At 39.4% G+C, this 26,610-nt stretch overlaps 1 protein-coding gene across 1 annotated transcript; it reads right to left on the bottom strand.

Annotated features, from left to right (window-relative positions):
• Positions 1–647: 647 nt before the first annotated feature.
• stk32a (serine/threonine kinase 32A) lies at positions 648–26,610 on the bottom strand. Its single transcript, XM_077591812.1, has 13 exons — positions 26,318–26,610; positions 24,541–24,910; positions 22,259–22,314; positions 20,534–20,685; positions 11,549–11,722; positions 8,623–8,660; positions 7,816–7,905; positions 7,553–7,656; positions 6,696–6,812; positions 5,595–5,720; positions 5,160–5,288; positions 2,124–2,188; positions 648–2,016 (listed from the first exon to the last, which is right to left on the bottom strand). The coding sequence occupies exons 2-13, from the start codon at positions 24,590–24,592 to the stop codon at positions 1,899–1,901; spliced, it is 1,221 nt and encodes a 406-aa protein (XP_077447938.1). The 5' UTR covers positions 24,593–24,910; positions 26,318–26,610; the 3' UTR covers positions 648–1,898.

The raw sequence follows: 26,610 nt of genomic DNA, 5'->3' as shown, positions 1-26,610 counted from the left end.
GTTCACACGAATGAAGAAAAGTCAATACAAAGGGGTGAACCCACTATTTTAGTGCCTATGAAGGAATACAATACCGTATCGTTCCAGTAGGGGAGGCTACAAGCACATCAATAATGATTCTCCCTCTCCCTTGTTACAATATTAAAACTATGTATACATTTGACGTTAAAAATGAGTTTCAATATCTTTTTGAAAGCACAAAAGCTTGTATATATGTACTGCCATCATTTTCAAAGGTTAAAAACACAGTTTTATTATATTGCCTTCTACTGCACCTTAAACCACAACACACAACATGCTAAAACTCCAATGAAAAGTCTGAAAATCAAAGGATAAACAAAAATTGAGAAGCCAAACAAAAAACTGTGTATATATAAAAAAAAAATCAGGAGCACAGTAACACACATTTAACATTAAAAAACAACACAAAAAGGAATGAACAACACACAGATGTGTGAATGAAACAATGAAGAACAAGTGGATGAATTGAGAGACAACTGATTGGTGGATGCACAATGAGGCAATAGGTGAAATCCGGTATAATCACAAAGACAACCCACAATAAAGCACAAACACAAATGAGCCAAACATAAACCCTGGCAGAAACCATGATTTTGTATGCAATAAAGGGAAATGACAGAGTCAGATTGGTTCAAAAGGAAATTTTAGTTCTTATTTAAGGCACACATTAATAGACAGAGTGGAAGGAACAACTAAGTGACAACAAAACTTCCATCTTGAGATTCACAGGTCTGCTACCTTGTTTCCTTTATACTAGATTTAGCTGCATTAGACTATATAACACAGTGTTTCAAACTTAAATACAGGAAAGATGTGTAACTTTACATTAACAATAAATAACAACTACACAAGAAAAGCAAGTCCAAACACTATACCCCCCCCTTTTTAGTGGATAATTGGAAAAATTGAAAACATACAGTACAAGTATCTGACAGAGCAACGTATAACAACAGGAATTAATAATTGTGATTCCGTCTTTTACGATCTATAAAACATTACCAACTTTTTGGAGATAATCATACACAAATCAAACATATCAGGAAGGACTTATATTTTAAAAAATCGAAGAACATTGTCAAATTGCTTGTTTTTATGGGAAAGGTGCCAAAATATTCAATTCATCCAACTTTTTTTGGCACACTACAGTTGAGGGTTATTAGTAAAGGTTAAGCTAATCATTCTGGGCAGTGACAGACTAATAGACTGGTAGAAATGCCAAAATAAAATAAAAAAATCCTTTACCATTACTGTTTGTCCCTCTGCAATGCTGCCTGACTATTTACATCTTCCTCCCACAAAATTAACCAGTGCAAACAACCATTGCTACATTTACCACATTTGCATATTAAAAAGGAATTGTATACTTGCTCTGACATAGAAGTTAAAAATGAAGTGTACCACAAAAGCAGACATTGTAACCTACATTATGTTGTGTTGCATTTCAATCCAAATCAGCAGGATTCATGTTCCAAAGTTAAGACCAGCAAAGCTTTGAGACAAACATTCAAAGGAAAACAAAGACCATTAGCACAGAGGTGAACCACCATTCTTGACAAAGTTGCGTATAGATAAACTAGATCTCAACTGAATGTCCTGTCTTTTGTTTCATGGGTATGAAATTGTCTCTTCTGGTGAAAAGTAGCAAGGTGTGAGTCATGTCTCCTCAAGGTTCTTCCAACATAAAAACATCCTTAGAATAAGCTTTCTCACGCAGTACTCGTCATGTCTTTGCTCTGTTCGTTGATGCAACGTAGCAGCCCACCTACATCACTGGAGAATGCTATACTGTTAGTGCTGATCTACTCTAAAAGCCATGTTGCGAGATAAAAGGACAGTTTGAGGGGGTGGGAGGTGGGGGGATACGGAACCTGGTTGTCCTATCCTGATAAAAAGTCGACAGTTTCCACATTATTGTTCTGACCGTCCTCTATCGCTTTGTTTTTGTTACTTGTGGATAGTTCAGTTGAGTCCGAATTGACAATTGCTTTCTTTGACCTGTTTAACAACAAAGAAAAATCATGAGTCAGACTGAACAGTCGCTGACTATGTTATGACATTCTTATTGTCCGGTATATTAATGATCCAAATGAAAAATGTCTTACTTTTCTCTGTTGAAGATAATAAAGTCTCTCTGCACATTATCCAAACGTTGCTGCAACTGACCGTTCTGGAGAAAAGACAAACATATTAACTGATAAACTGTATTTTTCATCAACATTATCTAGTCCTGAAAAGTATATGTACTCATAGATGCACAACAATATCTTTATTTTTTGTTCCTTCCATGCTACAAAGCACACAGTCACTTTCTGCCCCTTGGATAAAGTTAACGGAACACTGCGATTTTTTTAGAGGACGCTTGTGCTCCGCTGTGACCACCGCCTCCCGGCCGGTGCATATGTGGTCCACTTCATCAAGACAGCAAATTCTGCTGTGTTCTCAATCTCCCGGGGAGCCGCGACAACAGCGCAGGTGCTTCATTACTATGTCAAGGAGAGATCACAGTGCCACTCTAACCCAAGTTAACTTCATAGTCTACAGTGAAATTCAGAGTTATGCTGCACACAATACCTTTTATATTGTCATTGCTAAAAACTCATGTTCATGTTACGCAATTTTCGATCATTTCATAGTCTACGTGGTCAGGACTCAGGAGTGAATTAGATATAAGTCTGCATCGAGCAACTTTCTATCATTCTATGATGGCCACATTTGTCCATTTTATGTTAACTATGATCCATTGATTAAGAGATGAGTGGTTATCCTTTTGCCTCCCTTGCAACCGGAAATGATCGAACACCAACTGCATGGTGCCCTCATCAATGAGAAGTGCCCGACTCCCTGCTACGACTTTCCAGCAGAGAGGGCTACATTCCGATGATCTTTGTAATATTTTAATTACAAATCTAAACAGCTAAAACTAATTGGTTTCATAGATAAACAAAAAAAATGTTTTCATACATAGTGTAGTACTTATACATACATATACTAAGTATGGCGAGTTTCCAAAAATGGACAGACTTATAATTCAGCCTATTAAATATTTTGTACCAAATGAACCAAAAACAACAAAAGCTACAAATTGGACCTATTTTTAGTGACATCCCCAGCAGTCACTGGTTCTTCTGCTAACATTTATTTCATTAAATAATGCATCCACAAGCGTCTGAAAAGCCAAGTAATGACAGAAAAGAATAAGGAGGATTTGGGAAACATAAGCCACCCAGGGAGGAGTAATATCTGCCAACTAAGTTAATCGAATCACAAATGAGTGACATAGTAGATCATTCTCTCAATATCTGGAAAATCCTGCTCTTGGCTAGAAGATATTAAACATGCATCAGTGGGTGTCTGTTCTATATTAGCCAAGCGTATACGGCTTTAACTGTGTGATAATATGCTTTTTATGACACTTTAGATGATATCTTGCTAATTACAGCATCATTCCAGTGCCACCCTCTGCTATTATGACCTTGTACTTTGGGCCACTACTTCTTCCACTTTACTCTCACTTGGCACAAGTGAAGCATATTAAAATAGTCCATCTTTTAAAGAGATGCCAACCTCAACGATCAAAGATGTTTTCTTACCACACTTATAATGTATAATTTGTACACAAATGTACAGTATGTGCCATGGCTTCAGGATATTTGTTTGAAATATACTTTTGAGTGCTACTTTTTGTTGCTGTTGTTTATTTTAACCTCTATGTTTTCCTTTTGTTTTAGTTTGAAATCACGTGATGACTTTTTGGCATCAGCAAATAACAATACAACCCATTTAATCACCGGCAAAGAAGTCAACAGCTCATCGTTCAAACTGGTAGATCAAACATTGGGGAGTGCTTGGCTGGATAAGAGCCCGACGGGGACATTTTTCAACGTCCTTGACCAGGTTTGATGTGCCAACGTGAAGGCTGCTCAAACTATGAGCTTCAAATAAATGTCAATAAGTTCTGTTTTCTCATTTCACGCTTCAGATCTCAAGAGTGTATGCGAGTGCAGTAAATGAATCAAAATATCTGCACTATCTCAAAGAGTTCCCATCAGGCTAATCCAGTGCTACATTATGAGGTCGGTGGTATAAGGCTGTGAGATAGGGGGGAAATGAATAAAAAAAGAGGTCACATGCGGTGTAGAAGGGAGTGACAATGACATGCAGACAGCATTGCAGAGGGAGGGACAAAGGAGGACAGAAGAGGAAATCTAAATATGCAAAAAGAATACAGAGAGGCTCTCGGGGTAAAGTGAAGGAAGCAGTTAGAGATGAGGATGAGGACAGCTAGATTTCTTCATTTAATATTGAAGTGTTACGCCCCAGTTATCAAGCTAAAAATCTATTGCTCAAACACACAATATGACGTTGAGTCTTTTCATAGCTTCCTCTAGATGCATTTGTCACAAGAAGCCCTGTAGAATAAAGCCAAGTATTGCATTTTACCCAATAAGATAATAAATAAAGGCATAAATGGTCCATCACTTCATCCGAGCTACATAAAATCCAAACAATGTTTTCTTTCAGTAGCGGGTGAGTCATTTTGTTTTGTTTTTTTTCTAGCCTCGAGCACTTTGTCCAGGGATATTTAAACCAAAGGACTACTTGAAACATGAATGACTACATTTCGCATTGTACCTTAGCATAGCTGCAAGCTTTTTAGCACTTCAGATGATAAAATGTGAGGCACAATCAAAAAGCTCACTTTAGGTCTTTTCCAATAACAGTGGTTCACTCCACATGAATCAACACGCTGCATTGGATTAAATCACTCACGTTTCCAATCTAATGTCCTTCACTTACATTAAAGTGCGTTCCCTGTGTAGATGTGCGAGTGCACCGGTGGACAATCAAATTAACCTTTCGGTTCTAGTCTCTGTTTTGTATAAACACCCAGAGGAGTACAACTGATTTATGAGCGTTAAAGACTGTGAGGAAAATGGAAAAAGGACAAAGTGCTCATGTTATTTGCCTTGCAAAGTCAGGGAGCAGGCAGGTGGACCATTTGTTGGGAGGTTGAGGGAGTGTCCTTGAAGTTCTTATTTGCAATTTGGAGACAGACAACCACTTTAAGGTGCCGTCGCTTAAATAAAAATATGATTTGTACTAGTACAGGCTTGATTCTGCTTATAATTTAACATTACCTGTGGTGACCCATCAGAACCCTGATCCCTGGTCTTTCTGGCAAGCCTTTTCTTTTTTTTGTGAAGCGGTTTGGACTCCAGGATCATCTCCTCCAACTCAAATGTAGGATCACAGTTCAGTCGACGCTTCTGCAAAAATTCACGTCACAAATACAGGAGTAATCATGAGCTGGAAGTCATTAAATGATAAATAAAAGGCAGATTTTCAGGATTAGCCAGACCAAAATGAGGTTCTAACTGACTCTCTCATTAGATTCATCGTTGGAGTAAAGAAGCTTTGTCTGGCACATTGTGAAAATTGGAAGACAGTGTCATCATATGTACAATGTGCAAGGAAATAGAGCCTGGACAGATAGCAAAATGCTCTTTTTTTACCGAGATTGATCTTTTTTTTTCTCAAATAGGGTGTTATGTCAGTTGAATTGTCATGCTCACATTGGGAATAAATCCTGGCGGAATCTGTTTGCCAAGCACAGTGTCCCAGCTGACGTCCGACATGAAGTCAAGATCTTGCAGCTCTGCTAGACAAGAAATGCGCTTCAGGACGTCTATGGACAGCAACTGAATAAGACAAAAAGATCCAATTTAGGCAAAAAAAAGGCGTCATGAGTATGCAGGGGAGACAGACCCTAACGAGACATGATCTGTCTGAGAATGAGGATATAGCTGCAAAATGGGTGTGTGCTGGGGGGAGTAGATGTGGAGGTTGATAATAAAGCGAGTGGCCAAAAGAGAAAAGACAACAGCTTCAATATAGTGAGTAAATGGGGGTTGAAGAAAACTCTTAAGGTTAGTAAGTGTGAAGGGTAATGGTAACGTATAATAGGCGTGGAATTCGTCTCTTGCATAGCCTTTACATCAGCCTCTCTCACACACACTCTTAGTCTCTCTCTGTCTCACACGCACGCAAGCAGAGCGCCACACACACTTTCACGTGGTCGGAATGCCAATGAGGTGCATGAAGTCGCCGCGCGCATCAATGCAACAGTTAGACTGCAGTGGATGGCTGCCAAAACTAAGCCCACATACACACACATTGGACTGTAACAGCTGACAAGGATTTGTGGAAGGCTTAATCGAAACAAGAGTAATGGAGTCCAAACACTTCTTCTATAAACACTTGGCATCCCTTTTGTCTTTGCTCCTCTACTTTAAAGTCATCATCTGCTGACCGCAGGAAGATGACATTTTGGGGAGGGTACATGTTGGATTAACTAAAGAAACAATGGAGCTCTTTCCAGGATATTTTGTGTAAATCTGAAAAATGCAAAAGATGGTCTTGCTTTGAAAACTCTTTCCAAATACAGACGTTCATTTACATTTAAATAGGAATATTTTCATGCAAATTCATAATTTGCTCTATAATCCAAACAAAGATTTACAGGGAAGACAATAGTTTCTATGGAAATTTATGGTATAAACTTTCCAACAAACGTCTAGAAGCCAATCAGTTAAAGATGACCGATCGTCCTTCAAGATTAATGGCATATATAGATTTGTGTGGCGTGCCAGTGTGATATATCGAGTGTGATAAACCTTTCTGAGAAGTGACTTCATCTCTGAGGACCATGCTGCTGGGAAACTGAGGTGCACCTTGTGGAACGTGTGAAGGATTTCATTGGCTGGAGTACTGGACCTCATCACATACGGTCTCTGAAAGCCGATGAGAAAACGGGAGAACATCTCATAAATGCTCACGTTTAACTGTCAGTGGAAATTTCTATGACAAAGTAGGTGTCTTAAAAGCAATCAGCCTCTTGCTGTTCTTTGCCCCTCTGGTTCTTTTCATTTTCGCCCCCAAAAGGAGAAATGATACAACAAAGAGGGACTAAGCAATTTTTCAATTGACCAAGGAAAAGATGGATTTCTAATTGTTTTTTTTTTTCTTTGTCGCTGCTTTCTTTCCCTCCCTCCTCTTTTAACACAGTAGCAATTTATGCCTACCAGTGTCTGACCCATAAGGTTGATCTTTTACGTCTTAAGTATAATCCACGGTGTTCTTAGAAATGAGGGGCACCACGTTTATTTTCATGGCATTTTAAATTAACGTCCTCCAGATGAGAACAGCAAAAGGAAAATTATGAATCCCGTTTGAGAAAATCAATTTCAATTACACGGCCCTCGAATTATTCTTGAGTATATTTCCATATATACCCCCAGAGCCATCTGTCTAATGGCGTGACTAAAATCGTCAAGCATATTTGCCGGTAAGGTCAGCCAAAATGTAAAATTCAATTAGAGCTTCATCCTTTCTTTTTTTATGGAGACGAGAGACTGCTCTGGGACACTCCACTAGGTTTTCATATTTATTATTAAGTGTGATAATAACCTACACAGGGCCAAGACTGACAGTAATTTGATGAGGAAGAGACTAATCAAAGTTTTTTAGTTACCTGTCCTCTCAGTAGTTCATAAGCTGTGATGCCTAAAGACCACCAATCCACTGAGAAGGAGTAACCGGGATGGGAGCCTTCAAAGCTCTGGAACAGCTCTGGAGCTACAATCATTAAGAAGAGGTTTGTTATTTTTTTGTTATTTTTTTGTCCATCTCTAATTTGCATCCGTTGTCCTGCCGCCCTTGTCTGCCATTTGTTGTTTCCTGCATTCTAGCTTCCCTCATTTATGATTTGTTTACGCCCACACCCGTGACAATTACCCATGTAGGGTTTGGTCCCGGCGATAGATGTGGCCTTAAGGTCCTCTTTCACAATGGCTGCAATGTTGAAATCTGTTAGATGGACGTGACCTGTTAAATAAAGAGATTGTACGTGAATGACAACATCTTTACAATGTATTTATCTTGTACAATATGTATACCAGGCATATTCTGCCAATGATCATTGGAATGGCAAAATTTAAATTTCTGCCTATTTCTCCATGATAAACACCTAAACATTAGCTCCAATGGAACATTTGCTTCAATGTCATTCATCAATTTCTCATTTTTATCATTCTAGTTTGACTTGGCAGATACTTTTCAATAATGAGGGTGGCCATATGTCATTTTAGTTTAATAGGTATAAATATGCATAGGACTAAAACACTAAGTAGAATCTAAAATAAACATTATTCCTATTTAATGATAGTCTCCACCTAACATTTTTTTTTCCATCTATTTTTTATTTTTATTTTCTTTCAGACCTTTGATATTAATATTAGCACACTTCTGCAGTATGGTCAATTATTCTTGCCAGAGTCGAAACAATGGTGTTGTCAGTTTATCTCATGTAGTTTACCAGGATTACCACAATACCTGTTGTGGAGATTGATCTTCTGTGCATTTATTCTATTTTTATATTGCCTCACTGCAAATGCTTCTGGCCACTATTATGATAAAAAGAGTACTCTGCATATGCTAAATATATTCACAAATTAATTTAATAATGGATTCATGCTTGTAGTTTGAGATGATTTTTTTTACCCTACTTGTCTAATAATAATCAATATATGGTATGCATCTTACCGTGTTCATCCAGTAGTATATTGTCAGGCTTGATGTCTCTAAAGAGAGAAACACAACGTTAGGATGAGATGTTTTTTTTCATAAAAGGACATACAGATATAGTAAATTCAAAATCATTATTCAATAAGAAAAGTTACAACCAGTATTCTCTTAAGGTATAAATAATAATATCATATAAATGACCCTATTTTAATAAACACATTAACAGTGTGTCCGGTTCAGTTAATGGAGTACATTTATAATGAATAAAAAGACAATATTTTCTCCATATATGATCCTGAATCGCAACTGGATGAAGTTGCTCGTTAATTCGGACGAATGTAAAGATCCCTTTTACAGAAGCCGCCTCATTGTGCTTCCCCTCATTACAGTTAGCTGCCCTGCAGGAAGTCTGTGGTATTTAGCATATCAAAAGCCATGCCGAGTTGGGTTTTGCGCTTATGTCCCTGTGGCAGACGTGAGGAGTGCGGTGCTGAGCTCACGCTTGCTCTGGCAGATCAAGTGGTGCGTGTGCACAGGTGGGAGGGTGAGAAAGGTCGGTCATGTAAGCCTTAATTAGATGACATTTGCCTCAGAGGCGGTCGGTAGGGAAGTGACAGACACAGGCAAAGGGAGACCGACAAAGGAAAAGCAAGCCTTTTTTCACTAGTGAAAGAGGCCAGGTTGACATTAAGTCGAGGGACAAGGAGAAACCCCCCCAAAATGGCTGAGGATAGGACATAAAATAGTAATAGTAATTATTTCTGATTCAAGCACAGCACCTGGTTGATTTATCTATTGAAAAAACACAGAAGTCCAATGTGAGATAAGATTAATTAAGGAGGAAAAATGCGGATGTCTTTGAGTAATGTCAGTAGTGCGTGGCTTGGTTGGTGCAAGCTGATCTAAGTTGCTTTTCTCAAGCTTGACTGTTTCTACAAGCTATTAGTAAGATCTAATGACCTCATTACAGCTTGCTATCAGCAGGAGAGGGCTAACTGAAACCGTTACCTGGTCATATGATCCTTGGCTGATACCGGAGCTTGCCTACTCATCTAAGAACCACAGCTTGGATGTTCATGAGGAAATTAGGTAGGCTTTTCACGACAGAAAACAGAGGCCCAAGGTCTACATCTTTCTGGTATTACAAAGAATGCTATAAATGATGCAGTAATAAGCTGTTAAAACTTTCTAAAATACTGTGAATGATTAACAAGCACAATAATAAGTGGCTTTCAATAGTCCAGATTGTGTTATAGCATCGATATATTTATTGGCTAAATTTACATGTGTTACAGGATGTTTAGTATTTCCATTATTTCTTTAAATGAACACTAATGACAGAGTTTAAAGTTAGTTTTAGAGGACATGGTTATCAGAAACAATTGAGCTGTGGAGCGAAGTTTGACAGTAACAAAGTAATTTAAAACTAAAACTTATATTATCTTTTTTTTTTTTAGTCTGACACTATCTCAAATTCTAGAGGCAAAATGCAAAATGGAATACTGCCTTGAAGCTATTCTTTATGGAACATGTACTACCAAGTCAGCATGTCCTCATCTGCAGAAAGGTTTCATTTCAATTTCCATAGAAATGAGATGAGAGTCTCATCTCATTTAAAACTAATGAATGCAGATTGAGGAGATGTTGATTCTATCACTGCATCAGCTGGCACGCCTGTCCTCCACGGCAGTAAAATAGAAAAGATCACTTCAATAAATACTTATAAATATAAAACATACTCGATTGGGCTGAATCAATTTGCAACTTAATAACTCGTCTCATTTTAAATCTCCTCTCACTCTAGCTGATGTTCAAGAACACCGATATGGTCTTGCAACCTTGTCAATCATCAGTTAATGTAATTTTGGTTAGAAATTACCGTGATGTTTACCATCAGTCATATCCACTGATGATTCATTTGCGTTTGAGGCTTTACTCTTTAAAAATCTACAGGCGCTGCCAGGACTGTGAAGATAACTCTGTTCTGACACTAAGGTTCTGAAAGAGACTAAATGTCAAGGAGGATGCAGAAATTGAGCTCCAGTATATGGTCAGGAGATAATTTTAGCTTGGTTACAGAAAGCTGGTTACTTTAGGCTTCAAACACAATAAAATATGCATACATCTGCAGCATGAGTCCCAAAATTCACAATTACTTGCTCCAAAAGGCAAGCTGTAATCTAACTGTTAATACAGTGTTACCTTGATTTAAATGTTAATAGTATTTTCAGACTGGTGTGATTGCCAGTAGACAGAATAAACACATTTTAAATGGAGGATTAATCGTCCCGAGCGTAGTCGAGGATTTCAGGACTTTTTGTTCCCACAGAAGAATTCTGCATAGTCGACATGTGGCACGACCTGCTTAAAAAGCACTTAACCTGCATTTTACGAATTAAATAAGCCTTTATCTTGCATATTTTATAGTAACCACAGTCTGCAGCAAAAGGATAACATTTGTGTCGGGTAGAGCTTTTGCGTCATGCTATTTTAACCTTTCAACACATTGCCAAAGCAGTCTTTTTATGACTAAATAACACAGAAGATGGGAGGCAAGTGGAAAATGCAGTGGAGGCAATGACACAGAAGAATTAAACATACTACTTAATGATGCTATGAAATACTACAGGAAGTGACTTTAAAATCATATTTCAGACAAAACTCCATCTAAATAAGTGGGAGAAAAGGTTTAATAATGGTGTTAGATGTTAATTAATTTTCTTGTCTTGCCTTGCCCCACCTACTAAAAATATCTCAAAACATAAGATGATGTTATATTCAGAATGGGCTGCATATTTTTTCACTTCGCTATCCATAGGTAAGCTATTGAGGTGCTCATTTACATTTTTATACATTTTGTGATTATTGGAATATTGTATTGAGAAGCAAATAAGTAATTATCATATAAATGGAATATGGGAAGAAGATATGAGGCAACATCAACCTGTGTATGATGTGTTTGGAGCGGAGGTAACCCAGGGCCAAGGCTAGTTCGCAGATGTAAAGTTTGACCGTGCTCTCTGAGAAATGGACATTCTGCTGCAGGTGATAGCGCAGATCTCCTCCGAGTAGCAAATCCACCACCATGAACATGTCCTCCTCATCCTGGAAGGAATACCTGTTTAAGTGGAAGATAGGTTAGAAGTAAGCAATGACCAAGCTATGCAACAGTCTAGCCTTAAATACCAAATGTATTCAGCAGAATTTATACATATGTATGTAAGGTATCAAAAATAAGGGGCTTTCAAACTAACATTGACATTTTAAACATTTTTGGCAATACATGTTCAACATGCTTGTATAGTCTGTCTTGGGTGGTAATTAAAGTGTTTCGATACAGTGATGGATAGGAATTGCTGTATTGGCCAACATATTGCTGGATGAGCAGTTAGTTCAAGTACAGTCATAATCCATCAATTCGTTTAGACTTTGCGTATATCCTCATTAGCGTCGCAAAAGAGCTGGAGCCGGATCAAGCTGATAGGATTTCCCACTGACTGGTGTCCAATCAATAACTAAAGAGTATTATACAAATATACGCTTATGCACATACTCACGCCGAGTGAAGTTGGTGTACTCAAATCATGCAATATAAATGTTGGACCCAGAGTAAACAAAAAAACACACCTACTGTCCTAAAATCTATTATGTAAGTTTTTTTATGTTCTGTACAAAATTTAAAAAAACAAACATACAAATTTGATTCAAATTCAAATGGTTTCATGACTTGATACACTACCAATTCTAAACAATTTGTTGGGTGTTATGAATTGCATATTTTAGATGATCCATTGTACAGTGCATTTTTGTGTAGGTGGGAAATGCAATATTTATCCCACTGTGTCTGTAACTAGAAATAGCCTCATTCAGACATAACCGTCCATTTAGACTGTCGGGTTGTGTTGTTGTATTTTAACACTCAAAGTTCTAAAGGTGATTCTTCTGCATGGGTGGTGATTGATCGAGCTGACTCCAAATCGTTTGTTAGGGCTCAGATACTGCTGAGACCACTTAACATCTGACTGGTCTAACAGGACAGAAAGTATATCTGGCAAGGTTGGAAACAGGATACATACACTGCCTTTGCGGTTTCTTTTGCACAACACATGCCATGGCAAAAGAATATTGCGGTTTGCCATACTGTTAACTAATTATTAAAACGACAACTAAATATTTCACTATACAGCGCACCATGTACGGAAAAAAATAATGCTGCCAAGTAAAATACTAATCACACATTTTTTTATAGTTTTCTACTAAAACTTAAGCAAAGCAAAACTGTACAACACATTTTTTTAACATGTCATTTTGCCTACATTTCTCAGCTTTCAATTTCTCCTCAAAAATAAATTTCGCAAAGGCTATAGAACTGTGAGGCTGACGTGCTAATCACTCAGCCGCAGGGCCCCCGCACCCAATCATTATATACAATTATTATATATTATTTTAATTATCGTGTTGTCTGTTTCCATCTCTCATTCACAGACACTTATATATGGAATGTGAATACCTTTCATCGGATTTTGTCAAGGTTAGAATGAGTCAGAGCTGTCACACGAATATAAAGGTATCTTTATTTCCAATATATATTTTATTACTTCTCTAAAAGATCCTTTTGGCAAAACAAAGATGAATACTATATGCATGTATACATTTTTACACACATTCTTTTTCACCGTCGGCTACAATACTACTTGAATGGAATGAGGGGTGAAAAAATGGAGTGGATAAAAGGACAAAAAGTAAAAACATCATGTTCTTAGAGATCCATTAGCAGCTTGTTGCCTTTTTTTTGTTCACAGAGCAACATTCAGAGTGAGGAAAAGCACTTTTGAAAGTCTTCCCGGCACCAAGGAAACTCTCTCTCTCTCTTGCTGTCCCTGTTCTGCTGGCTGTCTTGTTGTGTCTCTCCACTCACATGTGTTTGAATGTGACCACTTTGTGGCCTCCAGGCAGCCAATCCTGAGGGAGACGCATCCTGCATGGAGCTTTTAGAGAGGCAGAGACACCGCAGGCAACTTCGGTAATGGAAGTCTCACAGTAGCTCGCAGAATAATGTCCTTACAAGAGACTCCTTTCCTCCCTATCAAATTTAATAGAAATGCTGCGCAGGGCCTGACATTTTCTCTCAACATTACTGTCAATCCCAAAGAAGGAAATGAAATAATCTTAGGAAGTATATTTGGAACTTGGATGTTTCAGCGATCAAAAGGCAAATTGGAATTTAAAATTGTTGAAATTATCGATACTTATCCGAAGCAAACTCCAGTCATTCTGTTTGGCTTGTAAAACTTATATTTTCCAACTCCATGATATTCAGTAATTGATTAATTATGAAACTATTTTTGTACAAATGCAATCTGTCCTTGAGTTAATGGTATGATGCAGAAGAAATGATGTATATTCTGCAGAAATATGAAAATAATTGATTTACATAGTATAGTCCATCAGCACAGGCTGTATTTTTATTTTTTATTTTTTTAGATTTCAGGCCCATCAGAGTGGATCCAGATTTTCAATCTAGATCACATGTGTCAAAGTGGCGGCCCGGGGGCCAAATCTGGCCCGCCGCATCATTTTGTGTGGCCCGGGAAAGTAAATCATGAGTGCTGACTTTCTGTTTTAGGATCCAATTAAAATGAAGAGTATATGTGTATATTAAATTTCCTGATTTTCCCCCTTTTAAATCAATAATTGTCATTTTTTGCTAATGTAATTAATATTCTTTATCGATTGGCATAAGTCCAATTCATGTCGATGTATAAAAATCCATTACTAATGGATGGTTTATTATGTTGTGAACTTTGAACATTTTCAGGCATTGTAGTATGTCTATTTCATGTGGATATCTTTTGTCAAGTCTCATTGTTTAAGACATTGCTATTTTCGGAAAGTATAAGGAGTACAAACAGAGGATTACAAAGATCGTCAGTTGTAAAAGACTTGCTGGTGCAAAACAGAGTTCCCCCTGAGGCAGTTTAAGCTTTTCATTGTAGTACGGTATGACCTGTTGTTCCACTTGCGCATTGTCACTGTACAATAGTGTCTTTGTTTGTGAGATTATCTTTAGAAAAAATAAAAGAATAAAGAATTCATAAAAAGGAGGTCAGAGGTCACACAAGTAAAGTTTCTCATTCAAATGTGTAAATAAATACGCTCGCTCATGATGACCAGCAAAAATAACTGAAAAGGCGACTCTCTCATGGCTATATGATACATGAAAGAAATACAATTTGAGTAAAATAAGACTCTTGAATTAGGTTGTTCTGCAGTTAATGTTCATATTATCACAAATATGTGATTTAACAAGGTTATTTGGTTAAAGGGTAGTTAGTATTAGGGATGATACTGCCGGCCTGCTGGATCATGGAGCCAAGCATCTAGCTGCCAACGCCAGTGAGCTGTCACCATATTTTTCAATTCTAATCAATGGTAGCCTGATTAATTATTGATTTTTTTTCCTTCAGACATATTAAATTAGCCATTGCAACTGATTTTGGTTGACATTGGCTATGATGACAACAAATAGGTTGGGATGCCAAACTCAATGATATGAAGAAGCTGTTGCAAATTAGCTGAGTCACACGTCTACTAAACGTTTGGACAGAAGGATATGTCGGATGCATTTCTTGTTTTTCATTTCTCTTTTTATTACGGAAGGGGGAGCAGGAATGGTGGAAATATATTAGAGTCTGGCAAATTTGAGAGCAAAATTTTTTGAACATGTTATGCAATAGAAAGGGATGAAATCTTGGGAGTTGTTCCCTTTATTTCATGATAAATTCAAATAAATACTCGGTCTTCGACCTTGAATACTTAACTCAGGACAAACATGTGCCAGCTCAACACAACAGAGGGAGTGGATGAGCAGGGAAGCTGCTGACCCAAGCATCTCTGGGGGAAACTACCCCTCCCAGGGGTGGATTTTCCACTGCCAAAAACATTCACTTCCAGACTCTGCCACCCCCCCAAGCCCGACGCAACATGCCAGAAAGCCAGTGTGACATACTAGAGTGTTTGATCTATTAGTGTGACATACTAGAGTGTTTGATTTATTAGTGTGACATGCTAGAGTGTTTGATTTATTAACGATTGCATGTAAAGAAGCTATGACGAGTTTGGATTGAATGTGTGTATCGGTGTTCGATTGGTGATCCTTGGATCCACATGGCAAGTGTGGGGCATGTTAAAGTAGATCGGTATTCGATTATTGATGTCTTAGCAAAGAGCTTGAGGCACGGGAGGTCTGTTGAATCATTACAGTAAAAGTTTGGATTGAACTAACAACAACATCTCGCTGTTCTGATTATTTCCCCCTGTGTGTCAAGGTATGCTGTTTGTTGTAAAGGTTGTTTGAGTTTGGGTTTTGTAATATACACTGTTTAGCGTGTGAGAAAAGAGATAATGGTTATTAATGTTTATTTACGTGTGAATTACGGGCGTGAATGTGAGAGTCTCGCACATGGAATAGCATTTAGCACGCTACCTTCGGCCACCATTATCGTTGACAGTGTCTATAACGGTCATAGAAAGGATGTTATATTATTGATATTGCATTGTTTGCCCTGTTGAATAATAGTAGGACTACTAGAAGTTGTAATAGGAAAAGATATAACAAGTTATGACCGTGTGTTGAACGAGTGTGTGTGTGCATTGTGTTTTGGGTTCTAAAGTGTTGCTAATATATATATTTATATATATATAGGTGTAATTGTACATTATGTTTTGGGTTCTAACGTGTTGATAATGTATATATATGGGTTTAATTGTATGTTATGGGTTTTTGTGTTAATGATTACAGTAAAAGTTTGGATTGAACTAACAACAACATCTCGCTGTTCTGATTATTTCCCCCTGTGTGTCAAGATCGAATGCAGGGTGTAACATTTTGGAGGCACCGCTGGGATTGCTGTTCAGATGTCCAGTGTCCAAGACCTGCTCACTGAATTCTGAGCCAGCTAAATCCCCCCACAAAACCAGGCAGATGGCAGTGAAAGGAGGTGTTGCTGTTTAAGAAGAACTGGAAGTTGGCGGTTGAGTACTTGTCATCTGAGGCCTACGAGATCATCAGATGGACAGTAAAGACGTGCCAGTTCAGAGTTCACTCCTGTACAGTCAACAGAGCTCCTAGATCGTCAACAAAATGGAACAGTTACTCGAAGAGGTGGTAGGAACATTGAACAACCTGACGGAAAATAACCTACTGGAAATATGTGATTTTCTTAACATATTAAGAAGTGTTAAACGGAAATCGCGTCTATCATTAGTGGCTCACATTGTGAAGTACCTAGAAAGAGAAGAACTAGAGGAAGTAGAGGATGAAGGCATGTCTGAATTGTTGAAACTGAAAGATAAAATATCAGATATGAAGCATGAAGTCAAAATAGATGAAAACGAAAAGCAAGGATCAAGATTGGAAGAGACTCCAATAACTTTGCCCCAGCTACCAGATGCTGCGGACCCTCTAGGGGGTGTGTCTCCCCAGCCCCAGCCAAGCTCATACTGGCGCAAGGACTTCAAAATTGCCGGCCAAATAGGTGAACCAGGCCAGAGGGACAAGCTGACATTCTCCAGCCTTGTTCATCAAATTGAAAATGGACTGAATAGGGGTTACCTAGATGTGGAAATTATTGATGCAGTTATCAGAGCTATCTCCCCCAGTTTGCAGCTACGTAATTATTTGGAAGAGAAACCTAACCTCACTCTTCCCACACTCAAACGCATCCTACGCGCTCATTTTCAGGAAAGGAGTGCTACCGACCTCTATGTGCAGTTAGCTTCAGAAGTGCAGCATATCAAAGAGACTCCTCAAAGTTTCTTAATGCGAGTCTTAGTTCTTAGGCAGAAGGTACTGTTTGCATCTCGAGAATCAGAATCAGGGATCCAGTACAACCCAAGTTTAGTCCAGCGTATGTGCTTGCACACGATACTCACTGGTCTCCAGAGTGACAGTGTTAGAGTAGATATGCAGCCTCTCTTGCTGAACTGTAAGACTTCAGATGAGCTTTTGCTAGAGCGGTTAAATGTAGCCTGTGCTAATGAAACAGAAAGGAGAAATAAAAAGAAGTTTAGTACCCCACAGGCAGCGACACATATTAGCAAGGTGCACTTAGAAGAACTACGACCTACCAATTGCCCTGGAGAAGAAAAACCAAAAGTGTCCCGTGAGGTACGAGCGGAGTTGACTGAACTTAAGGCAAGTGTTGCTTCTCTTAAAGATCTCAGTGCAGAGATAGCTCAGATCAGAGAGACACTACAGCAGGCTATGTTTCAGCCTCAGTCCTACCTCCCACCTTCATTTAGAAGATCAGTTCGGAAGCCCCAGCCACCTTCTGCAAAACAAAATTACTACAGCAAGCCCCCAGCACCCCCCTGGAACACTAGCCGCCCTGCTTATGTCCCAAGAAGGTGTTTTGCTTGTCAGCAGGGAGGGCGAGATGTGAAGTGCACACATTGTTATCGGTGTGGGAGTGGAGAACATTTCCAAGCTGGATGTAAAATCCGAGGAGGCAGACCACTAAAAGAAGAGACAATAGCAGAGCTAACTCAGGAAAGGGAAGGTGTGGTTCGTGTGCTTTGTGGCACACCCAGTCCACTGGCCATCGTCAATCCTCCCAGCATGCAACAGCAGCAGGTGGGAACTCAGCAACACCTGATGGTGGAACCTACCGATTCAAAGGCAAAGATCAGACGACTTAGACAAGAGCTAGAAGAGAGGAATAGACAACTGCTAGACAACAGACACCAGCAGGAAAACACCTGCAGCCATATTACATTCAACCACCCTTTATGTATGGACTCCAACAGGCTTGAGCCTACAAGGGTGGCATGTATTATGCGAACATGGACTGTTACGACTGTGATTACAGTTTCCATCCAGTGAACGTGGACCGTACGAGTTGTGGATTATATTTGAACTGTGGCCCTTGCCGCCTGGAGTTTTTCATGAGTATCAGCTTACAGAAGAGGATGTGAAATGACAAGTTCGCTAGACTGTTCAGCATAACAACCAACAAGGGGAAGATATTTGGAATATACTGATGTCGGGACGACATTTGTTTTTGTGGGGGAGAGTGTGACATACTAGAGTGTTTGATCTATTAGTGTGACATACTAGAGTGTTTGATTTATTAGTGTGACATGCTAGAGTGTTTGATTTATTAACGATTGCATGTAAAGAAGCTATGACGAGTTTGGATTGAATGTGTGTATCGGTGTTCGATTGGTGATCCTTGGATCCACATGGCAAGTGTGGGGCATGTTAAAGTAGATCGGTATTCGATTATTGATGTCTTAGCAAAGAGCTTGAGGCACGGGAGGTCTGTTGAATCATTACAGTAAAAGTTTGGATTGAACTAACAACAACATCTCGCTGTTCTGATTATTTCCCCCTGTGTGTCAAGGTATGCTGTTTGTTGTAAAGGTTGTTTGAGTTTGGGTTTTGTAATATACACTGTTTAGCGTGTGAGAAAAGAGATAATGGTTATTAATGTTTATTTACGTGTGAATGTGAGAGTCTCGCACATGGAATAGCATTTAGCACGCTACCTTCGGCCACCATTATCGTTGACAGTGTCTATAACGGTCATAGAAAGGATGTTATATTATTGATATTGCATTGTTTGCCCTGTTGAATAATAGTAGGACTACTAGAAGTTGTAATAGGAAAAGATATAACAAGTTATGACCGTGTGTTGAACGAGTGTGTGTGTGCATTGTGTTTTGGGTTCTAAAGTGTTGCTAATATATATATTTATATATATATAGGTGTAATTGTACATTATGTTTTGGGTTCTAACGTGTTGATAATGTATATATATGGGTTTAATTGTATGTTATGGGTTTTTGTGTTAATGATTACAGTAAAAGTTTGGATTGAACTAACAACAACATCTCGCTGTTCTGATTATTTCCCCCTGTGTGTCAAGATCGAATGCAGGGTGTAACACCTGCGCTGTCATTGTTTGTCTGCAAAATCAGTACATCGCCCGTGTCTGTAGCCATGTCCGTCCTTTCCAATCCTATCCTATCTTTTGCTATCGCTCTCTGCTGAGTTTTATTTTTTTTGCCAGTGAGATGCTTGGTTGTGTTTGCCTCAAAGTCGTCTTTACGTCGTACCTTTCTTAGACTATTGCTTTTGACAGATATAGACTGATTTGAGAGCTCCGTTTGCTCCTAAGGATTGAAAGAGGAATAAGCAAAAAAGTGTGTGCATATTTGAAACAAACAGACTACAAAGGATTGCAGAGGTTATTCATTTTTATTCAGCCCTGCCAGCAGCTCTTTCCACCTCTGATTCTCGAGGTCATAGAAGAGTGTGGGAGAGAAGGCGTGCTTATCAAGAATTAATGAAGGTTTTCAGACCGAAAAGCTTGCAGGGCACACATATCAAGCGCCTTTAAATTGGAATTCATTATTATAATGGGGATTCTTGCTGCCCAGTTCTCACGCTGAAATTTTGATGATCAAGTTGCTTAAAGTAGTCTAATTGTGATGATTCAAAATGTGAGTAGGCTGTCTCATAGAATTTCCCAAACAAAGTAAGGCAAATGACATGCAGAAAGTTGAAGAAGCCTGAGATGAGTAAGCAAAGCAGGCACTATTTTTTGCTTTCGGCTTCTTCAAAGGGACGGATGATCCGCTCAGGGGATTGTGGGTGTTCATGACTCACTGCTAGACGGCCTTATAATGGGTCATTTTCCTCTTTTGAGATCGCGTTGATGGACAGTGTCACTACAACAGCCTTTAAATGGCTGTTGTGGTTACGATGGGAGGCAGTGGAAGTGGAAATCAATGACAAGAGTGCTCATGGTGTGTTTTCTCTTTCCATATACAGTATTCATGTATGCATCCGTGAACCCTAATAGGCCGAATGAAGACGCTACAAGAAACAAAACAAAAACACAAGTAGAAAAATGAAAGGGTTTACCATATGTTCACCAGGAATGGATGCTCCAGGTTCTGCATGATCTGCAGCTCTTTCAAGACATTCCTCACTTCGTTACGCTCTACACATTTAAGCTTGTTCATGTACTTCATGGCGTACATCTTCTTAGTGTCTTTCTTCTGCACAATGCAAACCTGAGAATAGGGTAACACCTTAATTGCAAATAATGACGAAGAAATTAAATCAGTCACATTTTCACACAAATGCCTGACGGTGTTGTTGTATGAGACAAAATAGAAGGGTAAATGTGTGAATGAGTTACTTTTGAAAAAATGGGTTCAGCTAGGTTGCTCTTGCTAAAATACTCCTTTTTGGTGCCACCTCTTTTGATATGTAGCTCGTGATTGTCTTCAACCCATCCCTCGGTACTGTTCCTTTGTCTCCCTGAGCTGAATACTGAGTTCCTCCTGCACTGGCTTGTGCTGCAGCATATACACCACTTTGGTTGAAGTTCACTCCCAATATTGTGACCGGACGTTTCGTCGAAAGACGTTTGGTCCCCGGACGTTTGGTCCCCGGACGTTTGGTCCCCGGACGTTTGGTCGACCGGACGTTTGGTTGACCGGACGTTTGGTCGACAGGACGTTTGGTGGAACGGATGTTTGGTAGAATAGACATTTGGTAAAACGGACGTTTGGTCGCCGGGTTCGCTCGCTGTCAAATTATGACAGAGATGAGGTTGATATTTTGATATTAGATATTTAGATATTAAACTCTCTCTCATGATTATAATTTTGAGAGCTGGTTTCAACAGTAACAACCCGGCGACCAAACGTCCGTTCTACCAAACGTCCGTTCTACCAAACGTCAGAGAGTTTACTTGTAAGATATTTTGATATGAGATATTTTCCTGTGACAATTGACAAAAAACAGATTTGCTATTCCTTTCTGTCCTTTGAGACTTGTTTCCTAATATGATATCAGTCTAAAAATAAATTCAAGGGAACCCTATTTGGCAAGACCTGGCTTGGAAATTCATTAAAGACATGACACATTAGGGGTCTTAGTGTCTTTTGACAAGGAGACTACGGCGGTAACGGAGACGTGCGGCTGTGCTTCAAGCGTCAATAAGACGGTGATTACCGCTATCTGCTATTTAAGAGTGTCTTCTGTAGAGCAGCTGGCACAGTTAATCAGCCAGACCCTGATCACATCACTCCCCCCATTGAGCAGCTTGCCATGTACCGTGATTAGACTGCTTATCTGCCGTCAGACAGAATGTTGATGCTGTGTACAGTTGGCCTATGCACTAGCATTGTTATAAGTCATTGCACGCGCTGAAAAAGTTGACGTGAATTATTACCTTCTACAATGGAGCGCTAATCAGCGGGATGGTCTCGGACAAATGAAAAAGAAGTGCTTTTTCCGGACTGTAAATAACGCTGGATGGGCGCTGGAATTGTTTATGACAAAATACTAATTTTTGCTTTGGCATGCCTAAAATTGCTCAGTACAGAAAATTGCATGCCTGTGATAAGTACTTTAGCACTGCAAGTTTAAAAGTAGAAATTGAGGTAAAATAGAACACATTGATCATCTGTAGTAAAAAAAAATGTTTTCTCCAATATTTCCCTTTTGGAGTTTTAAAAAATAATGTTATTTCAATGAATGAGATAAAAATATTGTAACTACAGGGACACCCTGAATTGGTGGCCAGCCAATCGCTGGGCAAGAGTGCTAAATTAGAATTGCAAAAGCTAACCTTACCTTTCCGAAGCTTCCTTTTCCAATTGCTCTGAGGATCTGGAAGTGGTCAAAATTGACTGTGTGAAAAGATGAGAAAAGGACTGGAGTTAATTTAATGAAGAATGCATCGTGCTTTTAATGTCATATTTAACAAAAGGATCTGAGATATAAAGGGTAAAATGAGGTTTTGATCAAGTGCATCCCAGCATAAATGCAAGTATTTCAGATCGTTTGTCATTGCAAATTTAGATTCTTTGAGCAGATAATTTTACATATTCTTGCCATAAATGCTAAACTTTGTCTCTCCCTTTAAGATTTAATGTGTTCTTTGGACCAATGCTAATCTGACTCACACACATACGCTCCATCATTGACCGACAGCAAGTCCTGCCATTTGGATGGGCTGTTTGTTTCTGGTTACCGTGACAACAAAGAGAATGAGATTTTCCAGTCTTTGCGTTTCCTCTGAGAATTGCCTAACGTACTCATGTGACCAAGCTCTTATACGCCCACAGTACAAACATACTTTAACTGTTAATATTTTGACCAATTCACCAAATATCACTTCCTCTTCTTGTTCTATTCCATTTTAGAGCGTGTCCTCAACTTAATAGAAACCACAAGAGGCCTGATTTACAATTACTATCTATGGTCACATGTCCACATCACCATTCACGTTTTCCCATTGAGCCACTTGGAGATTCTCTGCTTGATGGCTTTTCCAAGAGACAGCTGAGCCTGTGCATGCAAGTGGAAGTGTGTAGACTCAGATTGTTCATACACTATGAAGAACTATAAGGAACAACTCACGAGTATCAGAGCGTATAATTACTGCTATATACACAACTGTAATAGGCAACTGGATGGTCTTACATGAGGAGCTTGTATTCTTGTCTATTTGAATTTGACTGAACCATTGGAATGATAAAATTGCACTGGGTATGACAAGCTGTCATCGAAAGTAAAAAAAAAAAAATCCTTTTGTATGCAAGTACTCCCTTATAATACAGCATATTTCACTATTCACACTAAACTCAAAGATGTTTGAGTCATCATAGGTAAAGACATCCAGCTTTATAATGACAATCCCATAGGTTATTGTACAAAAAAAGTCAACTGCTTTCCAGTAAATATGCATAATATAACCATTTTCAAAACTATCCCTTCTGAGGAAAACCTGCATAAAAAATGGGTTGATAAACAGTGTCATCTGTCAAACACTTGCACAACCAGAACTTCATGAACCCCTTAAAAAGCCAAGAGCAAACATCAGCCTTCACATTGTGGCTTCAACAACAGCAACAAAGGCCATGGGCCCATGTGACTGAGCAAAGTGAATAGGGCACGATCAACAGTAAACAAGCGTTTTAAGCATAGTTGCCTTGTGTAGAGCACAGGGAATAAAGAAATCATCCTCAAAGGAGAGCAAGGACATGTCCTGACAAAGTCCCCGTCAAGCACACGGCTTTGTGGGGATCAATTAATGGGGCCTCAGCATTGGCTGATTGTGCCCAGATGCAAGCTAGAAAAACATTCTCGGAATGTATCCTTTAGCACAGAGACTTCACAAGATGAGAGCAGCAAAAGAAAGGGGACCAAGACAAGACCTGGGAGGACTGCACTACTGGAGATGCACTTTTGCATTTCCGTTTACATGCAGATATCCCCACACAAAAGAGTCATGGAAATGTGGAATTAAAATATTAACGGCATGTTGGTAACATTCTTAATGGGACACTACAGGGCCAGAAGTTCGAGCATCAAATCCGCATAATAAACCCTATGGCCTTTGTGTCATTCAGTGTGCAAAAAGAAAGTTGTGGAAGGACACTCTTGGGGAACACACCAAATGGATTATGTCAGGATTTTTACTTGGGATCGGGAAAAACCTCCTTCCTTTTTTGATAGCAGTATTTTTGATGAAATGAAATTTCCCGAATACGGATGAATAAAGTTATCCAATCCAATCCAATCCAAACAACGAACATGCATGTTTTTCCAGGGTCCAGATAATAGCAATACAAAAACAGCTGTTACCCTTCACTGCCTCTGCATGGATAAGCCATGCTGTGCTGAAGCCATATGGCTTCTTTAATAGTTTTTACCAGAATGGAACGAAAGTGCCATAAGAAATCATCTCATTATATCGATTCCCCAAAAGAAGTCTTCTAATGTATAAGATGAAACATCTTTCACATCAAAGACCGGTTCAGTTCAACTTTTGAAGGATCCCAGCATAGCATTACTTACTTTTTAAATCATTTGTGCTACAAGTTTTCAGCAAGTTCACAGTTGACACTCACCCTCGTCAGTGTCACCCTTGACAGGAGACTTGCTGGACTGTCCGAGCCCCATGGCGACTCCTCAGCCACCCTCCGATTCAGCTCCCGTCGGTCAACTCAGCATCCAAAGGCGGCTTGCGCTCATAGCCCGCTTACACAAACTGGACTAGCCTCTTCAACGGTGACACACACATACGCAACCCCACATCTTTATGGGTAGAGGAAGAGCTAGTATACCACAGGCGTTCAGAATCGTGCAAACACAATCACATCCCCTTGGCAGATTGCTGTCCCGTCTTGTTTGGATGAGTGCCGGCGGAAAGATGTCTCCGGCAGCCCAGAAGGAGACTGGTTGATGTACTAGTGACCCTCTAGTGACTGAGTGTCTAACCTGCACGGTAAGAAAGGAAAACATGACACCGTCAGTGGAGGGGGAGGATGGCGAGCAGGTGGTGTGGCGCGGAAAGCAGCGATAAAAAATACAGTAAGCGCGTCACGTCGAAATCAAAGTGTCACAGGGTTGATAAATTGTTCAGTTGCGACAGTGTTTAAGCAAACTTGTCTCAAAAGGGTCGCTATATTTAGTGCTTTTCAGAATAGCAGAAACAAGTGTAGTACTGTTTACCTCTCACAAAGCCTGACTAACTGGTTAAGAAAAAATGCACCTGTTTAAGGTGCAGTCTAGAGTTTAGTGTAACCAATAAGTCTAAAGTTTAGTCTCTAATAAAATGCTTGCTCATTTGGCAAGCTATTGGAACCATTGTTATAGTCACCCTGATCCATTACATTTTTAGCAAATACAACAGCTGAGAGGCAAAAAATGGCACGCACGTGCATTTCAGAGCACTTGAAATAACAATGAACAACAGAGTATGGAGAATACAGGAAAAACAAGCCTACATGCACTTTGTTTGCTATTTTTTTTACTGTTCTTGTGAGGCCCTTTTTCATTTTGTGCATTTTCTTCGCCACTTTTGAGGGTGTACCCCTTTCCCACCAAGGCTCTCTCTCTTCATTCAGAGTAGCACTGTATAACTAAATAGAAAAATGACTTTTTCAGGAAACTTCACAGGTGGAGCCCCCTTTCCAAAGTTCCTACTTGAGAAGAGGATTCAAATACTTTGACACCTTATTCTTTTTAATAAGCTGTCATTTTTCTACTCAAATCCACCAGGCTCTTGTTCAGTATACTTTAATCAGGGCAACGCACCCGAGGAGAACAGCTTATCTTTTGTAGTGTCAACAGTTTTTCTTGTAGAACTCATAATTGGGGAGTTTACGGATTGAACTGCAGAAGTACAATGCTGTGCAGTTTTCAATGCACAATGACTTGTCAGATGAGCTCATTATATTTATTTAATTTTATATTTTTTTCCAAACGAGAATATACCAGAACCTCTTCGAGAACTCTGCTAGTCCATTCCAAAGCGTGGGCTACATTGGATATTGATGGAGTAAAATATGTTTAACCTATTATCAGGCTTGTGCAGCAGAACCATCATTTTTTAACACAGCATGCATGATTCATATTCTAGGCATGGAGTTCAAATGTGTCCTCTAAAAAGCATGATTTAACTAAATTCGGGAAGGCACACGCGTGTGCTGGTGACCCCCCTTTTTAAATGCAATGTCACTGAGCGGCAGTGTGATCAGATGTGAACAAATTCCCCCCAAACTAGTGCGAGGAGCCGCATTGCCGAGCACCCCGCAGAGGACACTCTTGCGCGGATGATGACGGTGAGGATGAAGATGGGTGAAGCATGCACCGAATAGGAAGTCACCAGAAAACATAGCCTACCTTTCTTCTCGTGGAATTCAGAGGAGCATCTCCAGCTCGGCTTGCAAGAGAGCAACAGTGCTCTGAAAGGCGCACTTGTCCACAGCTCGGCACACACGCACACACGCACACGATAAGACATGACAAGTGCCAAAATCAATCATAATAGCGGATGAAATTTGGCTTTGCCCGACCACAAAGTAGGAAAACATAGATGTCGTTTTGTGGAGGACGTCTGTTTTGTTCGTTGACCTCCACCATGCCGCCTGGATGGTGTGCTCATCACCACTGTGGCCACGCGCACGCACGCACGC

The sequence above is a fragment of the Stigmatopora argus genome, chromosome 22 (assembly GCF_051989625.1).
Source record: "Stigmatopora argus isolate UIUO_Sarg chromosome 22, RoL_Sarg_1.0, whole genome shotgun sequence".
Taxonomy (NCBI): domain Eukaryota; kingdom Metazoa; phylum Chordata; class Actinopteri; order Syngnathiformes; family Syngnathidae; genus Stigmatopora; species Stigmatopora argus.
The sequence above is the reverse complement of the archived record's forward strand: the minus strand, read 5'-3'. Positions and strand labels throughout refer to the sequence as shown.

What these genes read in the sequence shown, in the direction of transcription:
- stk32a (XM_077591812.1), bottom strand. Translation starts at nt 24,592, where the DNA reads ATGGGGCTCGGACAGTCCAGCAAGTCTCCTGTCAAGGGTGACACTGAC. An exon ending in GAAAAGGAAGCTTCGGAAAG is followed by an intron (nt 20,686 to 22,258) that starts GTAAGGTTAGCT and finishes CCCTATTCTCAG; the next exon opens with GTTTGCATTGTGCAGAAGAA. An exon ending in CCATTCCTGGTGAACATATG is followed by an intron (nt 11,723 to 20,533) that starts GTAAACCCTTTC and finishes CCACTTAAACAG; the next exon opens with GTATTCCTTCCAGGATGAGG.